The 17,577-nt window shown below is 41.7% G+C and overlaps 1 protein-coding gene across 1 annotated transcript in view; it reads right to left on the bottom strand.

Moving 5' to 3' along the window:
- The window catches only part of myo5aa (myosin VAa), a 79,175-nt gene that overhangs the window by 3,038 nt on the left and 58,560 nt on the right, over nucleotides 1-17,577 (bottom strand). Inside the window, exons 23-37 of the mRNA XM_030079321.1 lie at nucleotides 17,161-17,409; nucleotides 16,085-16,178; nucleotides 15,057-15,202; nucleotides 14,831-14,944; nucleotides 14,259-14,393; nucleotides 13,545-13,601; nucleotides 12,394-12,621; nucleotides 11,854-11,862; nucleotides 9,386-9,486; nucleotides 5,239-5,437; nucleotides 4,033-4,098; nucleotides 2,491-2,584; nucleotides 2,219-2,368; nucleotides 760-914; nucleotides 84-173 (exon numbers count right to left, since the gene is read on the bottom strand). Of these exons, the coding sequence (XP_029935181.1) occupies nucleotides 84-173; nucleotides 760-914; nucleotides 2,219-2,368; nucleotides 2,491-2,584; nucleotides 4,033-4,098; nucleotides 5,239-5,437; nucleotides 9,386-9,486; nucleotides 11,854-11,862; nucleotides 12,394-12,621; nucleotides 13,545-13,601; nucleotides 14,259-14,393; nucleotides 14,831-14,944; nucleotides 15,057-15,202; nucleotides 16,085-16,178; nucleotides 17,161-17,409 (1,887 nt within the window). The remainder of the gene's footprint in view (nucleotides 1-83; nucleotides 174-759; nucleotides 915-2,218; nucleotides 2,369-2,490; nucleotides 2,585-4,032; nucleotides 4,099-5,238; nucleotides 5,438-9,385; nucleotides 9,487-11,853; nucleotides 11,863-12,393; nucleotides 12,622-13,544; nucleotides 13,602-14,258; nucleotides 14,394-14,830; nucleotides 14,945-15,056; nucleotides 15,203-16,084; nucleotides 16,179-17,160; nucleotides 17,410-17,577) is intronic.

The raw sequence follows: 17,577 nt of genomic DNA, 5'->3' as shown, positions 1-17,577 counted from the left end.
CAACTGAACCAAGTCCCAATCTGTGCATGTTTGAGTGTTTCTCTGTGTGTGCGTGTGTGTGTGTGTGTGTGTGTTAGCCCCACCTCGTCTCCGCTGTATTGTTTCAGACAGTGTAAGAAGCGGCAGGTGTTGGACAGCCAGAAGGAGACGGTCTCAAAGTCGTCCCCTCGTTTCTGACAGGAAGAGGAAAAACAAACTATAGTCAGTAAAAACACATCAACCTATCAGACGTTTTCTAACATCACATTCTGCAACTCATCACAAACAGGATTCACAGGATTCAACACTGAGTGAATCCAGTCATAGACAGTTTCACTCAGATTGTTCATACATGCACATACACTGGTCTGGTGTACGCATAAACCCACATAAAACACAGCCTTTACTCCTCATCCTGAAATGATACTGGAGTAACTTTGTGCACTGTAGATCTATGTAGATATTCATCAAGATCCAACCAAAAAAAATGTAGTTCCCAGCAAAAATATTAATAATAATTATAAAGGTGCCTTTTAATATGAGGACTAACAACATACACACACACATTTACTTAGGTCACTTTGGGGGACATTACATAGACTTACATTTATTTCCTAGAAACTTACCCTCACCTCAACCATAATGACTATGTACCTAGCACTTTAACTTTAACCACTGACCCAAAAAGCAGCTTTTTACAAATGGAGACACGGACAAGCTGAGCCCAGTTAACTGGTCTCAGGTCTGGTGTGAGTCCCCAAAAGTCAAAAACAGACCCACCTTGAGGATCTTCTTAATGCTGTTGATGATGGAGGTGAGCAGAGTGCGGACCTTCTGGTCATCGTTGACATAGTCTGCATGTCTCAGACACATGAACAGGATGTACGCTGGCAAACCTGGGATCAGATTCACTGCTACGCCGCGGGGCTTCAGCTCTGAGGAGGAAGAAGAGGAGGAGGAATGAGATCAGACATGGAGCGAAGCTGGCTTTACATGAAAAACAGTTTTTCTCCACTTTCACTCTCATTTGACAGTCAGGCCTTTCTCCTGTGTTAATATAGAGCCTAGATTAAGTGACACAAAGACAAAGGTCTAAGAGTAGATCTGGTGTTAGATATTATAAGGTGCACTCTAAAAAAAGGCTTTAAGGATTTTTTAAAATTGCATCCCAGAAGACTTCTTGGAGAACTCCCTTGGTAAGGGCTCATTAACCCTAACGGTACCTCTATGAACATTTCAGATTTTTCTGATCAACTCTGCAATGCTTCTAGGCTCTTTTTAGCTTTTCAAATACTTTATTGTTCCCTAAAATGGGATATTGTCTGCTTGCTCTCTTGTTCGGGTGTAGAGTTGGTGAGCTCGTGCTGCATCCCTGGAGCTGGCGGGCACACAGCATCTGTCTTAATGGGGGTGAGACACTGCAAAATACTGTGTTCCTGTTAATCACATTATGCTTTCCTTTAATGGAGTGTGAAGTAACTCATTACTGATCCACTTCCATTTACTGATCTAACAGATTGTGACTTGAAGTTGTTACTTCCATTGCACTCTTAGGCCCATTTAACCTCTTTATTGTCATAATATCTATGGCTTCAAGTCATACCAGAAATATCAGAGTTAGACAAGAGTGCACAGACAAGACAACATCGTAAATGACACAGAAAGATACGATTTAATGCTGTCTGCTCTGCCACTGCACAGTGGGGCTCCAGCTCCACATCACCCTGAGTAAGAACAAGCAGCTACAATAAATGGATGGATGGATAGTCTCATCATTATTATAAACCCTCAAAGAAAGCTTTTGTGTCTGTCATTATTTAGACTTATTCTTCTGGTTATGTGGGCTGATGGGTCCAATATATACTCGCCCAATGAGCACAAGTATCACAACTGTTTTAGGGTGCAGAGTAAAATGGATGTAACAGTCGTAACAGTCAACTTTAATCATAATTTCTTTCAGTAGGCAGGACGTCACCTGCATAGATTTTTTATTTTAATTTTTAAAAAAATGAACATCTAGGCTGAGATTTATTAAAGCCATTAGAGGGTAATACGGTGGTTCTGGTGTTCAAAGCTGGCCTCAAGACTTGCCACTGATAAAATAAAATTTTCTTGACCAGTCAGGGGTAAAGGCATTGGTTTTGCACAAGCTAAAAGTTTTTGCACTCTGTAAATAGTTTAGTAAATCAGGCCCTCAGTCTTTACAGTGCTGTAGTTGGTCACAGCTCTCAGTTCTCACCTAGAATCAGGTTCTTGACCAGTTTGAGCTCATCCTCCTTCTTGTACTCCAGCATTCCCTGAAAGTCCTTCTCCCTGCGGGGGATGTTGACTGGCCGGATGGGCTCATCCACCATCTGCCCCGGTGATGTCTGGCCCTCCGTCTGACCCGCTGGGAGACACACAACATGTGTTAGTTAATAGATAGAAAACCAATAGAGACACACAGAAACACAAACATGAAATCTGATCCTCTCAAACTCGCCAAAGCACCTGAACCCTAACCCCTCCTACCTCCCATCTCGCCAATCCTCTTGGAGTAAACCTTCAGCTGCTTCTTGAGCTTGCGGATGGTTCGGTCCTGCTTCTCCAGCTGCTCCATTAGATCCTGAGAAACAGCGGGATGGAGAGAGAAAGGGACACCATGATAGAGGGAGAGATGAAGGATGGAGAGAGAGAAAGCAAGAGGACAGTGAGGGCAAAGATCTCGTCTCATCTACCGCTGTGGTGCTGGGATCAAATGTGCAGACAGGAAGCTCAGGCTGCCTTGAGGATGTCGCCCCCAAGTGGCAAAGAGGAACATGTCAACACTTTCCAATGGCAGACTCTACATTTATTGGTTCTTAGGTTTAAATAGATTTACTCTAGGACTTAACAATTAAACAAAATATTATGGAAATTGCAATATGGCCAAAGTGCACTACCCAAATCGCAAAGGCTGCATTTTTTTTTTTTTTTTTTTTTGATGAAGGTAAAATGTTTGCCAAAACATTGTCATCATCATCAATTTAATCACCTTTTCAGTGAAAATTAAAATTATGATGCAAAAATTATCACTCCTACTAAAATTGTGAATCATAGCACCATCATAATATTGGCAAAACTAAACAAAATATTATTATTTTTAACCATGTCGTTCAGCCCTAATTTATTCTCATGTTTTTTTGTTTTTTTTTTTGTTGTTGTTTTTTTTTTTTATCTTAGATACATGCCTATTCGATTCAATTGTGTATTATATTTTGCTTATTTCTCTGGTTTGTGAAACACTTTGTGTTGCATTCAACTATATGAAAGGTGTATAAAAAGAGCCTGGTTGATCCATTGATGGACACTAAATGGCTCTGCACTGGCCAGCTCTTCCATCGAAAAAAATAAAACAAAAAACAAAACAAACAAAAAAAAAAACAAACATCTGCCACGCTCATGCAGCTCTGCCAAAATTCATGAATCAAAAGAATCGAGGGAATGAATGAAAGTTGCTGAAACGGAAACCTGACATGTTTAAATATTAAAGCTCTGTCGACTGTTGGCCAGGAGTTGACACACTTTTTCATTCTTCTTGTCGACAGTCATAAAGTAATGAATACTGACGCTGATATCGTTCTAAATGAAATGACATAAACCCTAACTGTCAATGATATTCACAATTTAGATTTTTTTTGTACATATAAAAGAGAAACTGTAACATGCTATGTGTTTATTCAACACTGATGGAAAAGTTGAATATTCCTCTTTGTGGTACTCGGAGACTTTGATTAAAACGAAATAAAACAAATCAGGAGGGCTGCTGAGTTGATTGCTTTATCAGAGGAAAAGGGGTGGCAGGGTTTTTCCTGCTGGCTGTTAGGACAGAGGAGGGTGCAGAGCTGCTCCGCCGTGGGTTAGAAGACGCTGCTGTAGAGTTAGAGCTTCCACACAACACACACCTGTTGGTTAGTGGTAACACACATGCAAACACACTCACACGCAAATCCTCCCACGTGCACACACAAACTGACATCATTCACACACACACACACACACACACATATGCAGATACACGCTGTCTCTACATACAACCATCCGTCGTAAAATGGTGACTCGAGCCTCTCGGGACGCTGTGGGGTCGTCAGCCATGATTTCCTGTCAGGTGACACCATCCACACAGGTGAGTGTGTGTAATGCAGACACACCTGGTGGCTGCTTTAAACCAACCAGCCTTGAAATGACTTTTTTTTTTCATATGGCTGGCCCTGGTTGGAGCCACATTCAGTGTTAATACACTGCATGATTGTTTTTACATGATGTGTTTGTGAATGAGCATTATTTGTTAGTGTAAATATATTTTCTATGTTTATGGAGGAAGAGTAAATGTGGTTAAATACAATACAGTGAAACAATGACAGATCAGTGAGCTTAGGTGGCTGAAGGGATTATAAAAGTGAATGTAAGTTTGTGCAGGTAATCAGTATTTTGTGTTATATACAGTACTGAAACAGACTGAAATGGAAAACTTGTACACAGGGTATCATGACTCAGCACCAAGGGGACAGATTCATGAATGTGATCTTAACACAGACCTTACGAAAAAAATTCACAAAGTTCTTAAGAAGGCTCTTAAGAGCAGGTCCTCAATATATTCCACAGTCTAATGTCTTACAAATATCTTTAATTTTCTTACATACAAATCAAAATAGGGCCTGAATTTTGAATTTTCCACAGACATGAGACACAGACTTTACAATTAATGTTCATTTTAATGTTAGTTGTTGGGAAACCAGTGAAGCCTCTGAACTCTGAACCTAAGTGTCTAAAATTTGTTTGAATGTATGAAATTAAAGGCTTAAGACAGGTCAAGGGTTAAGAAAAAAACTTAAAATGAATTTGAGAAATTTCATTTCAAAAATACTATTTATTTGTAAACTTTTTCTTACAAGTACATATAAGAAGGAAGTTAAATCAAGAACTTTTGAAAGTATATTTAGGTTCATGCATAAGAGTGTGTGAATATATATTCATGCATATGTGTGCATATTTTCTTGTGATGTGTATATTTTCTTGTTGGTGTGTACTTGTGTTGTACAGAAATGTGTGTCTCTGCATTAGCGATGGATTTTTCTTTTAAATGAAATCCTGCGTGCTGGTGCCATGTTGATGTGAGGCTGGCCTTCACTGTTGATTAAATCACATGGACCTCTTATGGGATGCATAATACTTGTTCAATCGTTTTGACTGGTCTGACATGACCATGAAACTTGTGTTTGTGTGTGTTTTGCGGCGTACCAGGTTCTCGTTGGTGAGCCGGGTGATCTCGTGTTGCAGACTGGCTTCAATTCGAGCCTCCGGCGGCAGCTGGAGGTTTTGGGCCAGGAGCTGCTGCTGACGGTTGTTCTCCTCCTTGACGTTCTGCAGTTCACCGCGCAGGGCCTCCATCTCATTGTCATAACTACGCCGCTGAGTCTGCATCTGGGACTCCAGCAACCTGAGGAGGTGACAAGAAGAGACAGGAGGAGAGAGAGGGAGAGAGCGCAAATGCAGAGAGGAAATGGAAAAGCATGAGGAGGAAAGTGAAGGGAGAGACAGATGTGAGGGGAGACACAAAGGAGAAGAAGAGCAGGGCATGAGGAGAAGAGAGGAGAAAAGCAGACGAGTGTTTGGGAAGAGGTGAAAAGAAAGGAGAAGGAAATGAAGCAACCGGATAAAAAAGAGTGATGAGGAACAGGAAAAGTAATGTGAGAGGAAGAACAGAGAAGGTGAAAAAATGGGAGAGAGAGGAAAACACATCAGCATCATAGTGACAGTGAGCGAGTCTCAGTGTGGTGGAGGGGAGGCGAGGGCTTCAGTTTTCCCCCTGCAGCTCAGTGACATGCTGTGTAGACACTATCAACCACCCAGAGCCCCGTCCCTCTAAATGAGGCTCATTTATTCATAAGGCTAAACTCTGCTCTGTGAAACGCTGATAAGTGAATTTGGTAGCAGATACAGTGATAAATCAAACTAATGATGCATGTTTAAAAGGATTCCCTATTCACTGCCAAGCCATGTTGTCCAGATTGCTACAGTAAGAGCTTCAATTGAACACTCGTCACAAATAAGTCTTGGTAAATTTGGACTGTGCAGAGAACACGAGCTACACTGGCAAGCCGACATTTAATCAGACTTTCCAATTATTAAAACTACCGTAGAAGCAATGGAAACTTAATTGACTGGACAAATTCTGAAAGTTTCACAATCTTCTCTGTGTGTCACTTTGAGGAAAAGCATACAGTCGACAAAGAGGGGAGTTAGCAGAGATGACGGTTCACGGTGGAGCAATGTCCACGCACCAGAGCTGAGTCAAACAGTGTTCGCAAATAACTCTTTGCATTTATTTTAACCTTACCAGGAGCAAGAGGTGGGTGGAGTTTACCGCATTTGGACAATTTACTGGTTCACATGTTGGCAAGTTAGTTGTCAAAGGAAAGTAGATGTAGTAACCTAAAATGTTTCTTACTTAAATATTAAACTTTCTGACACTGCTTTTGTTGTTATAAGTGGCAAACCCCGCCCATTTGGCACCAGAAGTGCAATTAAAAAAAGAATAAAATTATATATACATATATATATATATATATATATATATATATATATATATTTTTTTTTTTTTTTTTTTTTTTTTTTTTTTTTGCGAACACTATTTGAACCAGGCTCTGCAGTGAATGTGGAGTTACATGTAACTACACTTGAACTACAATAACTACACTACAAATCTACACATCGTCATCAACATGAGTGAGTGACATGTATGATGAGGTTGGTGAGAGAGTCGCCGAGCCAGAAGGACTAACTAATCCTGCTGCATTATGCTTGGGATAAGATGGGAAAACCTTCATACAAACCCAAAGCCTTGTATCTATAAAAGATAGCACATGGGGGACTGGAATTAGCAATTTTAATGCAATTTTAACTCTTAATTCATTGATTCAATTTCTACTTCTTGGAAATGAACACAGCTACTAATCAATATCAGCCAAATTTAGTTGCCTGGCTCATTAAAGACTGTATCCAGGAAGCACTAGAAACATCAAAGTATCATGAATCACTTCAAAATGTATCCCCCGCCATATCAGAAGTACTGTCGGTGCTAAAGTGGACTGTATGAAATCCAAACCCTGGTAATAACTTAACATACTGCAGTGCAGGAGCCATGCAGATTTCTATTTAGAAATATGGCTCTGGACAAAATTAGTAGATGAGAAAGTGTGAGAGGGAAAGTGTGAGAGAAAACGAGGTAAAGCATCTAAAGGAAGGAGCACATGGAGTACTGACATCCTTTCCTGTGAAAGGGCAAACACGCCATGCACGCAAACACACTTGCGTTGAGAACACAGTTACACCTGTTGGTCTCCTTTAACCCCTGATATACCAGCCACAGCTCTCCGTCCTCATTCAGTTTATGGAAGTCTGGAGTGGGGGATCTGACCGACACAAAACACAAAGGAACATGAAAAGCAGAATGACATAAAACAAGGGTTGGGGTGGGATGTGTGCGTGGGGGTTTGTGCTGTCTCTCATGATGTGCTTGCAGCATTTGTGGTCCATTGGATTGCATGAAAAGTGGTATTTAAATAAAGTGTGATTGATTGATTGATTGATGTGGCTGATTTGTCCGTGTGTCTTGTCTGTTGCGCATGTTTTGCTGCTGTTCTCAGGTCTCTCTCGCAAAACAGATCTCAGTCTCAATTAGATTACCTGACTAGATAAAGGTTTCAATTCAGTTCAAACTCAGGATGTGCTCTTTCACTTGAGGCTGCAACTGACGGCATGTCAGTCCATGCAAATAGTGATAGAATGATTTCTTTTACATACTGCATACACCCTGATATCTCTATGTATATATACTCTGTCTAATTCTGCATCATTTTTAAACATTTTATACTTATGCCACAATCAGAATAGGTAATATATTCCTGCACTTTGATCGTTGATGTATTGAGATCTACCGCTTGTGTGCACTGTCAGTGTGAGAACATGAAGATGGACATCAGTGACAAAAAGTGACACGCAACAAAAGAGGTGACATGGGAGAAACAGAAGGATAAACTGTAAAGGCAGCGATATACAGCACAACTTTCCAGGCAGCCCTGATAACAGTAACAGTGTTCAAACGTTCACAGGACATTGATGCTTTATCAACAGTGGAAACCTGTTGTCCGGGCACATTCATCTTAAACTTGCCTGTCTTCTGTTCCTGAGTGTCTATCTGCCACCATGTATAGTATGTGTGCAGCATTTTGAGGCAAATGAACAACACTGCCTTCAGGAAGGAAGACGTATTGCTAAATCAAACACAACCACTGTGGATAATGTGGTGGGTCTTGCCTTAAAATATGCTGTCTATCTCTCCCATAATAAACAAATGCGAAACCAGTGTGTTCATGCAGGGTTCATGCCAACTTCATTCCATAAAGCTGATAACAGGAGGCATCCTACAACAGCGTCAATCATACTGCATCTTCACTGGACCATCAGCGTATGAAGGAACCACTTGATCCTTTTGTGCTTAAATTAAGGTTTAAAACTGATAAAAACCATGCTTCCATGCTGCAGCCTGGTCTGTGCTGTGCTGTTGGAAATTGACACTGTGATTAAGGCAATGTCATCGTCACCTTTTCCAGTTAAATTTAGTCTCGGTGTAGGACCTGGGCTTATGAAAACATACTGGTGCCTTTGTGATGTGGGAGTCCACCAGAAACTATCTTGGGTTCTGGCCTGCAGCTTAGCACACTCTGCAGTAATTCATGCTGAACTGTCAAATCCATGCACACCTGCCACAGCAACAAAAAGTGTTACATTTATCCTATGTTTCCCAAAAACTTGACTTTTAATTCAAACAAATCCTATGACTTTCAGTAAACTCTGGTCAATGAACATCCAGCTACGGTTGGCTTGTAACCAAGACAAAATACAGGTAACTCTGCATGCTGTTAGGGCAGACACGCTACGCAAAACTAACCAAGCTCTCGCCAACAATACAATGTAGAAAACAGCCATTTCAGCTAAAATCAGCCACGTTGAACCCCTTCAACTTTGTTCAGCAACAGCGTGGCCATGCGTGCTCTGTCCCATGATGCACAGGCCCACGTCTCATCGGTTACCTGAGCTTACTCAGGAGCTCACTGACTTCCAGCGGCTTACGCAAGAACCTAGGAGATCTGCACAGAACAAGGAGAGGCATTCACAAACACAAACACACACACACACACATACACATGTGCATTCACACTTCCCTCACATACACCACTGCAGGATTTAAAAGAAAAATGGTGTTCACTAAGCCAAGGACACCAGATAGAAAAAGAGAGTGGGATACACCAGTGAGGACAAGACAGAGAGTGAATTAAACTCTGATGAAAGAACAGAAAAGGAGGCACTAGTGGTAGTACATTACCTGTTGGTCTCTTTGAGGCCGATGTAAGCTTGCTTGAGCTCATCAGAGTCCTTCAGTTTGGAAACATCCTCAACGTAGTGAGAAGGCTCTGTCATGGTCTCCTAGTGCGGGGCAGAGAGGCCACATTTATAGAGAAACTTGGCTGCTAATAGCTGCAAGACAGTCAGGGTGTGTTTACAATGCCCTGACAGAGCTTTATAACAGTGCTTCACAGACACTATTACTACTATTACAGCCTCATTAATATGCATGTTCACATTTGGCTGTGGAGTCAACAGTCAGTGTGTGTGTGTCGTATAGCTGGCAGCCACACAGCTGTCCTTGTGTTGTGACATTTATCACACAGATGGAGCCCCATGCTGAGGTGGTGACAACCTGCTGATGAATTTTCAGCAGGTAGGGGGTGCTGTTGCATGTTGCATCCTGACTGTGCTGACAGGTTAAAGGAACAGTTTACACAAAATACAAAAAATGTATTTTCCCCACTTACCCCTAGTGCAGTCTATCTGCACTTATGGTAAATGTTTCTATTTGGCCACTAATATGTACTCTTTGGGGGCTTTTTTTTTTTTTTGGTAAGAAATAGTTCCCAATGAAATTCTTTGCCCCTGGCAAAGGCTGGGGATAATATTGGGTATCTGTGTAATTGCTGTGAGTTTTCACATCTAAAGCTCCATAATACAATATCCATCCAAACTACCCTAGTGGGAAATACTATATTTTGGATGAACTGTTCCTTTACAGTATATGTTTTCAGCACCAACAAATAGGTTTTCAAAAGTTGCAGAGCAACAGCAGGACAATTGCTGGCACAATTGCAACAAGAACAGAGGCTAAATATCAATTCTAGGTATATGGGCAGAGGTACAGGTGACCCATATGTGACAGATCTATATTTACTACTGAGGGCTCAAGATATGAGAGAGGGTCAGTATTCTTGCACATATGCATCACCTATACACCTTACAGCAGACACTCTGGCATGCCATATTTCTGTTTTGCGAACAGCAGCAACACAATTAAGAGGCTGAGGGCGACCGCGCTCTGCATCGCTACAGAGACTAAAATGTGAGGCTGATCTGAGCCTGAGGTAAAAAGACCTGAGTGTTCTTCCTCTTAGACTAACACTTGGCTTTACACTTCACTTTGCCTTTATCCATGTACATGTATAATGCATGCAGAAGTACTGGTTGTTTTCAAATTTGCACCATTTTGCATCCACCTCAAATGTACTACAGAATAAATGGGATGCAAAATGGCAACAGTAAAATGCTGTGGTTTGTCTGAGACACAAACAGCCATAACAAATGAGCACAGGTGTATTCATCTAGACAAAGGATGAGAGAAATATGATGATTAAAATATAGCATCTGGGTCTGTATGTATAAAACCTCTTAGAGTGCTGATCTAGTATTAGAGACTTGGATCAGCTGTTTCCTCTGTAATGTTATGTAACACTAATGGATGAGGTACAAATTATAGGTTTGTGTCCCGTAACTGTGCACAGTTCAGTCCCTCCTCTGGTTCCAGTGCAGGTTCTCATTTGTTGAATAATTTCCACAATGGAAACATGAATTCTAAACAACAGAGCTCAACCTGCTTTGTTTTCTGAGGGAAAACAGGCCAATAATTATTCTTTATACTACCAGAAAATTCCATCATCAACCCCATGGTCAGTGTATTCCAGGAGATATTTTGTGAGATGTTGTAATTTACTTTTTGGTGTACCAACTTTTCTCCAACCTGCCTTTTCTTCTTGTACTTCAGTTAGTGATTTCCTGCTTTTCCCAGAATGCCTCCATATAATGGAAATGATCATGTTGTGTTCAGCACATGTAGCTGGAAAGTGATGAGACTTGCAGAGCCAGTTTTTCCAGTCTAGAAAAAGTGAGTTGCACTTCTTATTCAAAGCACATGTCTTGTGGCTGCAATGCATTCTGGTCTACTGAGGTTACTGTCTGTGGGGAAATGTTTTCTGATTAATATCTCCCTGTACGAGTGTGGTGAATGATGGAGCAAGGCCATCTTTCTAGGCAAACCGATTTGCTCCACGGATGAGAGACTGATACCTGCTTCTTGATAGCAGATTTTTTTCTGCTATCACTTTTCATTGTGGCTGAACTGGAAATACCCCGATGTGGCATCATGTTGGCTATGATTTACCAGTTAATAACAGACAGAAGAAACATACAGATAACAAAACAGACCTCTAAATGCAAAATATCACCAACAGATTAGAGTTTAAAGATGATTTTTTTTTCAGTTTCTGTGTGTTACACCACATCAAGGAGTAGGAGTGAGTCAATCAATTGGTGAGTGATTACAGAGGAAACACTGTGTGGGTCTCTTTTCCTTCGCCACTATCTCTGAAGTAAAAGGTCTGATCAGATTTCATACTCAAAGAGGTTTTATACACATGAGCCATGTTAAAAAAAATACTCATGCATGCTGCGAATTTTCAACTGTACCTTCTCATCCTGAGCGAAAGCATGAATGGAAGAGAGAATGTAGAGACAGAGAGGTGAGACACACGGAAGGTACAATGAAAATACATGACAGTTACAACATGAACAATGGTCTGGTTAAAACACATCCAGGGTTTGTCCTAAAACCTGAACACTTCACTAGAAGGCACTCAGAAACTTCAGACTGGTTTATCTTCTCAGTTTGATTTTCTGACAAAATGCCACATGAATGCTATGCTGTTTATCAGACAACTTTGAAGTCCCAGATGTCGGACGTTCCCACCAGCACATGAATGCAGCGTAACCGTTACAGCTAAAACGTGAAAATCGGCTCATGAGGTACATCCAAGGGCAAAAAAAGGAGAGCAAAAGAAAAAAAATACACTGAAATGTCTAGTTTTTCATTCATTACATGTGGATGATTTTTTTGATACAGGCTGGATTTTGAACCACTAATAGAGACTTAACAGAGAGAGCGAAGCATGCCGCACCGCTTGCTCTGTGGTTATTGAGCAGATTAAAGAGCTGGAGGGAGGTGTGTACCTTGTGCTGCATGGCCTCCTTCTGGCTGACCAGTTGGGAGCGCAGAATCAGCACCTCCTCCTTGCGGACCTCCAGCTCCTCACAAGAGGCGTTGAGCTGGTCGAGGAGCACCTTGTAGGCAGGGGAGCCTGGAGCTCCGGCGCCAGCAGCTGCGTTACCCAGCAGGCTTTGCCTCATTTCTGCCAGATCATGTTTGAGCTTCTTGTTCTCTGACTCCAGCTCTTGACGCTGAGAGGTGGAGAGGTTGGGGAGGTTACAGTCACAAATGGGGGGAAAGAAATGAAGCTTTTTGAGCCTTTAAATGTAAGAGACAGGCAGCTGCACACCTGTGTTGACAGCTGTGTTGAACAGGCACAGGCAGAACAAAATACTGTCCTCACTTATTTCTGGTCGGTGACGACAGTGTGTGGAATTTTTTTTTTTTTTTCATTCACTGATCAGCCCTCTGAAGCTTTGATGTTAATTAATGACGTGTGGTCTGGCTTGTGAGTCTAGCTGACTCTCAGGTAAGGTGAACAGACACTGACAGAGTTATTCCTCACGCTGCAAAAAATCTCCAGCATCACAAGTCATTTAGTTTCGTTCAGCTTTAAAATCTTAATTTTCTTAAAACAAGGGAAAAAAAATCTGCCAGTGAGATGAGATAATCCCACTTGTTTCTGATGCTCAACAACTTTTTTTAATTTTCTGAAATCAAGTGTGACATTCTTAACACTAGTGTGCTGATCTGACTTATTGCACCATTTCTACACTTGGTCTCTGTTTCTGAAAGAGGGAAACTGCACTGGAGACGAGTGGGATTATCTCATCCTTCAGCAGATTTTTTTAAAATCTTGTTTTAAGAAAATCGAGACTGAATTTAAGACCAGTGTAATGGCTTTCTCCCAACTCATCCCAGTCTGCCAGCTAGTTCATTTTTTGGGTGTCAATCAGATTGAGGCACTGAAAATGTGAGGAGTACTACTACAGATTTATACCTAACAACAAGTTAGCAAGCAGCCACTGTGAAGCTGTCCTAAAAACATGGCCAAAGGAAGGATTACTTTGGACTGAGTCATGCTCTGCACACACAAGAAAGAGTGGGAGAGCATGTGTTAGTGATCTGCCAAACAGCAGCCTGTCAGACATTTAACTACACTCCGACTTCGTACCTTCAGTGACTCGTACTCGAGCTCTGCTCCCCGGGCCTTCTTATGCTCTGCATCATCCTGAAACACGCAGAAAACAGAAACAGTTGTGTTTGACATACATACAGCGTGACAGGAGGCTGAACATTTGACCCAAAACCAAACAATTACACCTAAACCGTAACCGAGCTCTAACTAAAATCTGAAACTGCTGATAATCTTCAGTAGGACTTCATAGTGGCTTTACTGCAGCGAGTTAAAGGTGTGCTACGCAAAACTGGATCTGTTAAAGGATCACCTCAGATAAATTACGTGCTTATTCACCATTTTTTATCAGCTGAGTCTTCACAGTTTTGCAGCCTTTAGTGCACCTTTAAAATTTGTCTTAACTTGAAGAAAACTATTCTAAATGCTGTACACAATACTACTGTACACGCACTTAAAGAAAAGCTTCCAAAGTCTAGCCAACACAACCGCATTTGTGTTTTAAGCACATGATGTGTTATGTATTATTATGTACTTACTATGAACATGCAATGCCTTTTCACAAGTTAATACATAAATACACTGGAATATGACAGGGGAACATAAGGTGTTGCTTCATTTGCTGATGGTGTCATTTTTGCACAATATTTCAGACCTCTGGCCCAACCCCAGGTTCAGCTGGACCCAACTGATACCCATCAGCCCCTGTCATATCCAGATGTGTCCAGGTGTGTCAGTGTGCAGCTGCAGTACCCTGGCTCTAGCCCGCTGGAACTGCTCCTCTTTGTTTTCCAGTTCGTTGCGCAGCGACTGCTTCTCTTGCTCCAATTCTGTGAGACGCTTCTGCAGCTTGAGGGTGAGGGAGGTGTCGATTCCACGCGTAACGTCCTGTGCAACATGAAAAAATAACATTAGGACAGAGCATTTAGCACGTGGAAACTGATTAACACTGACTTTTCGAGGAGAGGCTATGACTGCTCGGAAAGGGAATACTGGAGAACCTAGATGAAGCTGCTATGAGTTTGTTTTTAAGTTTCTTTCTTTACTTGAAGGGTTTCATTCCAAAACACTGCAGAAATTTTTGAAAAAAAAAAAAAAAAATGTTGCTATGTAAAATTTATCAGTTCATTTTTAAAAAACACAATACTATCATCTAAAGCATGACTGTTTTGTAGCAGCAATTTCTTCCTCCACATTTAATTTCATTCATTTTCAAACCCAGTGGTGGATCTCTCATTCTGGGATGGAAGTCTTCATTTGTTCACCATGTGTAACTAGATTTTCCAACTTTTTAAAAGTAAGCTATTTAACGCCAACTTCCCTACCTCGGCGGCGCGGGAGCCTTCTTCCGATTCGGCGAACTCGGAGTTGTAGGTGTACTCTGATTCGTTGCTGCTGTGGGTGGAATCTGTTCTCCTGTGGCCAGGCTTGGCGACGTTCTGGAGATGGAGGGGTAAGCGGAGATTGTAACCGGAGGACAGCAATAAATTCTGGCGGTGCTGGCACATACTGACACCTCCTGCACAGTAAATATGTGTCTTTGTGTCTCACCGAAGACGCCATCTCCTCCTTCAAGTCGTCGTATTTGTCCTCGAGGCGACGATGTTCTGTCAGGAGATTCTGATAGTGAGATCGCTCCTCGTTCAGATCCATCTGCAACTGCTGGGTCTGCTCTGTGATCGCACGTGCCATTTTCTCTGGCAGGACAAAAGAGAGAGAAGAGAGGATGAAGGGAAAGGATGGAAGAAAAGACACATGCTTTAGGAGATAAATACTAATATAGCATTACTCTATGATATAAACATGCTGCAATACCAATATGGACTATGTACTATGATAATTTGTCTGGGTTTGTAAACACATTCATTATTCCAACTAAGCAGGACAATGTCTCTTCATGTGACCAAACCACGGTGAAGCAAACTTTGTGAAATTAATGGTTTTCAGCTTGTGGCTGCCATTGCAAATAGTTAAAGCAGATAAGTGTAACAATATGCTCTTAACAAGCAATAATAATAATAAAAAAAAAACATATTCTTATCCTGCACCTTGATAGTTAGAGAAATATCCAGAGTGCGACACACAGCCATTCAGTGATTTTAACATAACTTCAACACTGAGGTTTATTTCTCCAATGCAAATTGAGTTGTTTCAGGATTTTTTTTTCAATCAAGAGAAATGAATGTGATACTATTTTAGTGGTGTGCCTCATTTCAAGAAAACAGAGTTGTTTAAAAAAAAAAAAAAATCTTGAAATAGGTTAAACTGCTCGTGGCCCATGTCAGTGAGAAAATATGATTTTAATACCAGAGATGCCAATGGCTACAAGAAGCCATCAGTGGGGGAGGAGGTGACTTTTATTTCCCTGGGTGACAACGACACTCTTCTAGTCATTTCTACAGAATGATGGTCTGGGAAAAATGAAGGAGGGTCATTTAGAAAGCTGAGATCTCTTAACAGCTGCTCCTTACCAGCTGCCTAATGATGGCTGTTTGGCCGTTCTCGTGTTTAGACTCAGTAAGTAAATGATGACACGGCTCATTCTGCAGTGTGAGAGGACAGGTGATGCTGATATGTACCTGTCATCTGCTGACTCTGTTCCTGAATCAGCCTGTTCAAGTCGTTCTTCTCCGTCTTCAGCAAACCATTCTGGTCCTTCAGCTCTGCCACCATCTACACACACACACAGGTGAAAGGAGGTGAAAAGAGAATTTCAGATATCAGAAATACTATCTTGAGAAGGGAAAGGAAATACCCAATTTCCCCTCGGGGATCAGCTGCTTTGGCAATACTTTATGTCTTCCTTGAATCCTCCTCCTCCTAAAAAGTTTATTTCTAGTCTTTGTTCTTGAGCATGTGAGTCTTTACAGCCAAACTACACTGTGAGATACTGGAATCAAACACTCCACATGTCATCTTAAGTGCTATCAGACACTCTGGAGGCCACATCGTATTAAGGGTTTGAGGTGGAAAAACAAGAAATTCAGGGAGAAAAATAGAGAAAAAACAAAAGGAAGGAGAAATGAATTGTACTTTTCAGGAGACTTTGCTACTTCACTGACCACACACACACACGCACACACGCGCACACACACACACACACACACACACACACACACACACACACACACACACACACACACAGACTAGAGTCAGTCACTACCTGACTAGTCTACCTCCTGTGCTCACCTGCCCCAGGGCAGCACCGATCTCTCTGCCCAGCACGTGCCCATTTCCCCCTGGTTCTCCCTGGCCCCTAAATTGGGGGACAAACTGTTTTCCTCTGGTGCCAATATATAGGTTTATGTAAAAATAGTATTTTGTAACAGGATTCACAGGATACTGTGGGAGATGTTACTCATTAGGAACTAACTACACTGTAAACTCACCGCTCTCACTATAAAGGAAACACTAAGCAGAAGAGTGGAGAGGAGAGGAGAACTAGAAAACTGAATTGATTTAAACTCAGTCACTGCAGGAAGTGAAACTTTGAAACCTGGAAAAAATTTACCACTAAAATACTCTAATATCCACACTGAGAATATGGGCTTTGTCACTGATTGTGTGTTACAAATTAGAGGAGAGTAAGGACAGAAACAGAGACAGAGGGGAGCGGGACAGCAGGGCGGAGACGTGGAGGAGGATCCCGGCTCACCTGCTCCATCTCGTCCCTGTACGTTTGCGCCCAGTCCTCGATGGTCTTCTTCTCTTGCTGAGCGATGCTCAGCTCCCTCCTCAGCCTCTCCAGCTCCTCCAGCATGGAGGTCACTCGGTTGGCATTGTTCCTGGCCTCCTCCTCCGCCCCACGTAGGCGGCTCAGCTCGCCACGCATCCGCTCGCTCTCTGCTGTATGGGTTGTCTCCAGACTGATCAGCTTCTCGCTGATTACACGGTTTTCTTTGTTCTGGAGGCACAGAGGAGAGGTTAAAATAGGAACAGAGGGCACACAGTAATAGTACAATGAATACAAATACAAATTAAAAAACAAAACATAACAATTAATTAATCAAAAACATTTCAGACTAGAAAACAAAACATCAAATTGCTGGGTTTCCATCCATGTAATTTTTTT

The sequence above is a fragment of the Myripristis murdjan genome, chromosome 3, assembly GCF_902150065.1.
Source record: "Myripristis murdjan chromosome 3, fMyrMur1.1, whole genome shotgun sequence".
Lineage (NCBI taxonomy): Eukaryota > Metazoa > Chordata > Actinopteri > Holocentriformes > Holocentridae > Myripristis > Myripristis murdjan.
The sequence above is the reverse complement of the archived record's forward strand: the minus strand, read 5'-3'. Positions and strand labels throughout refer to the sequence as shown.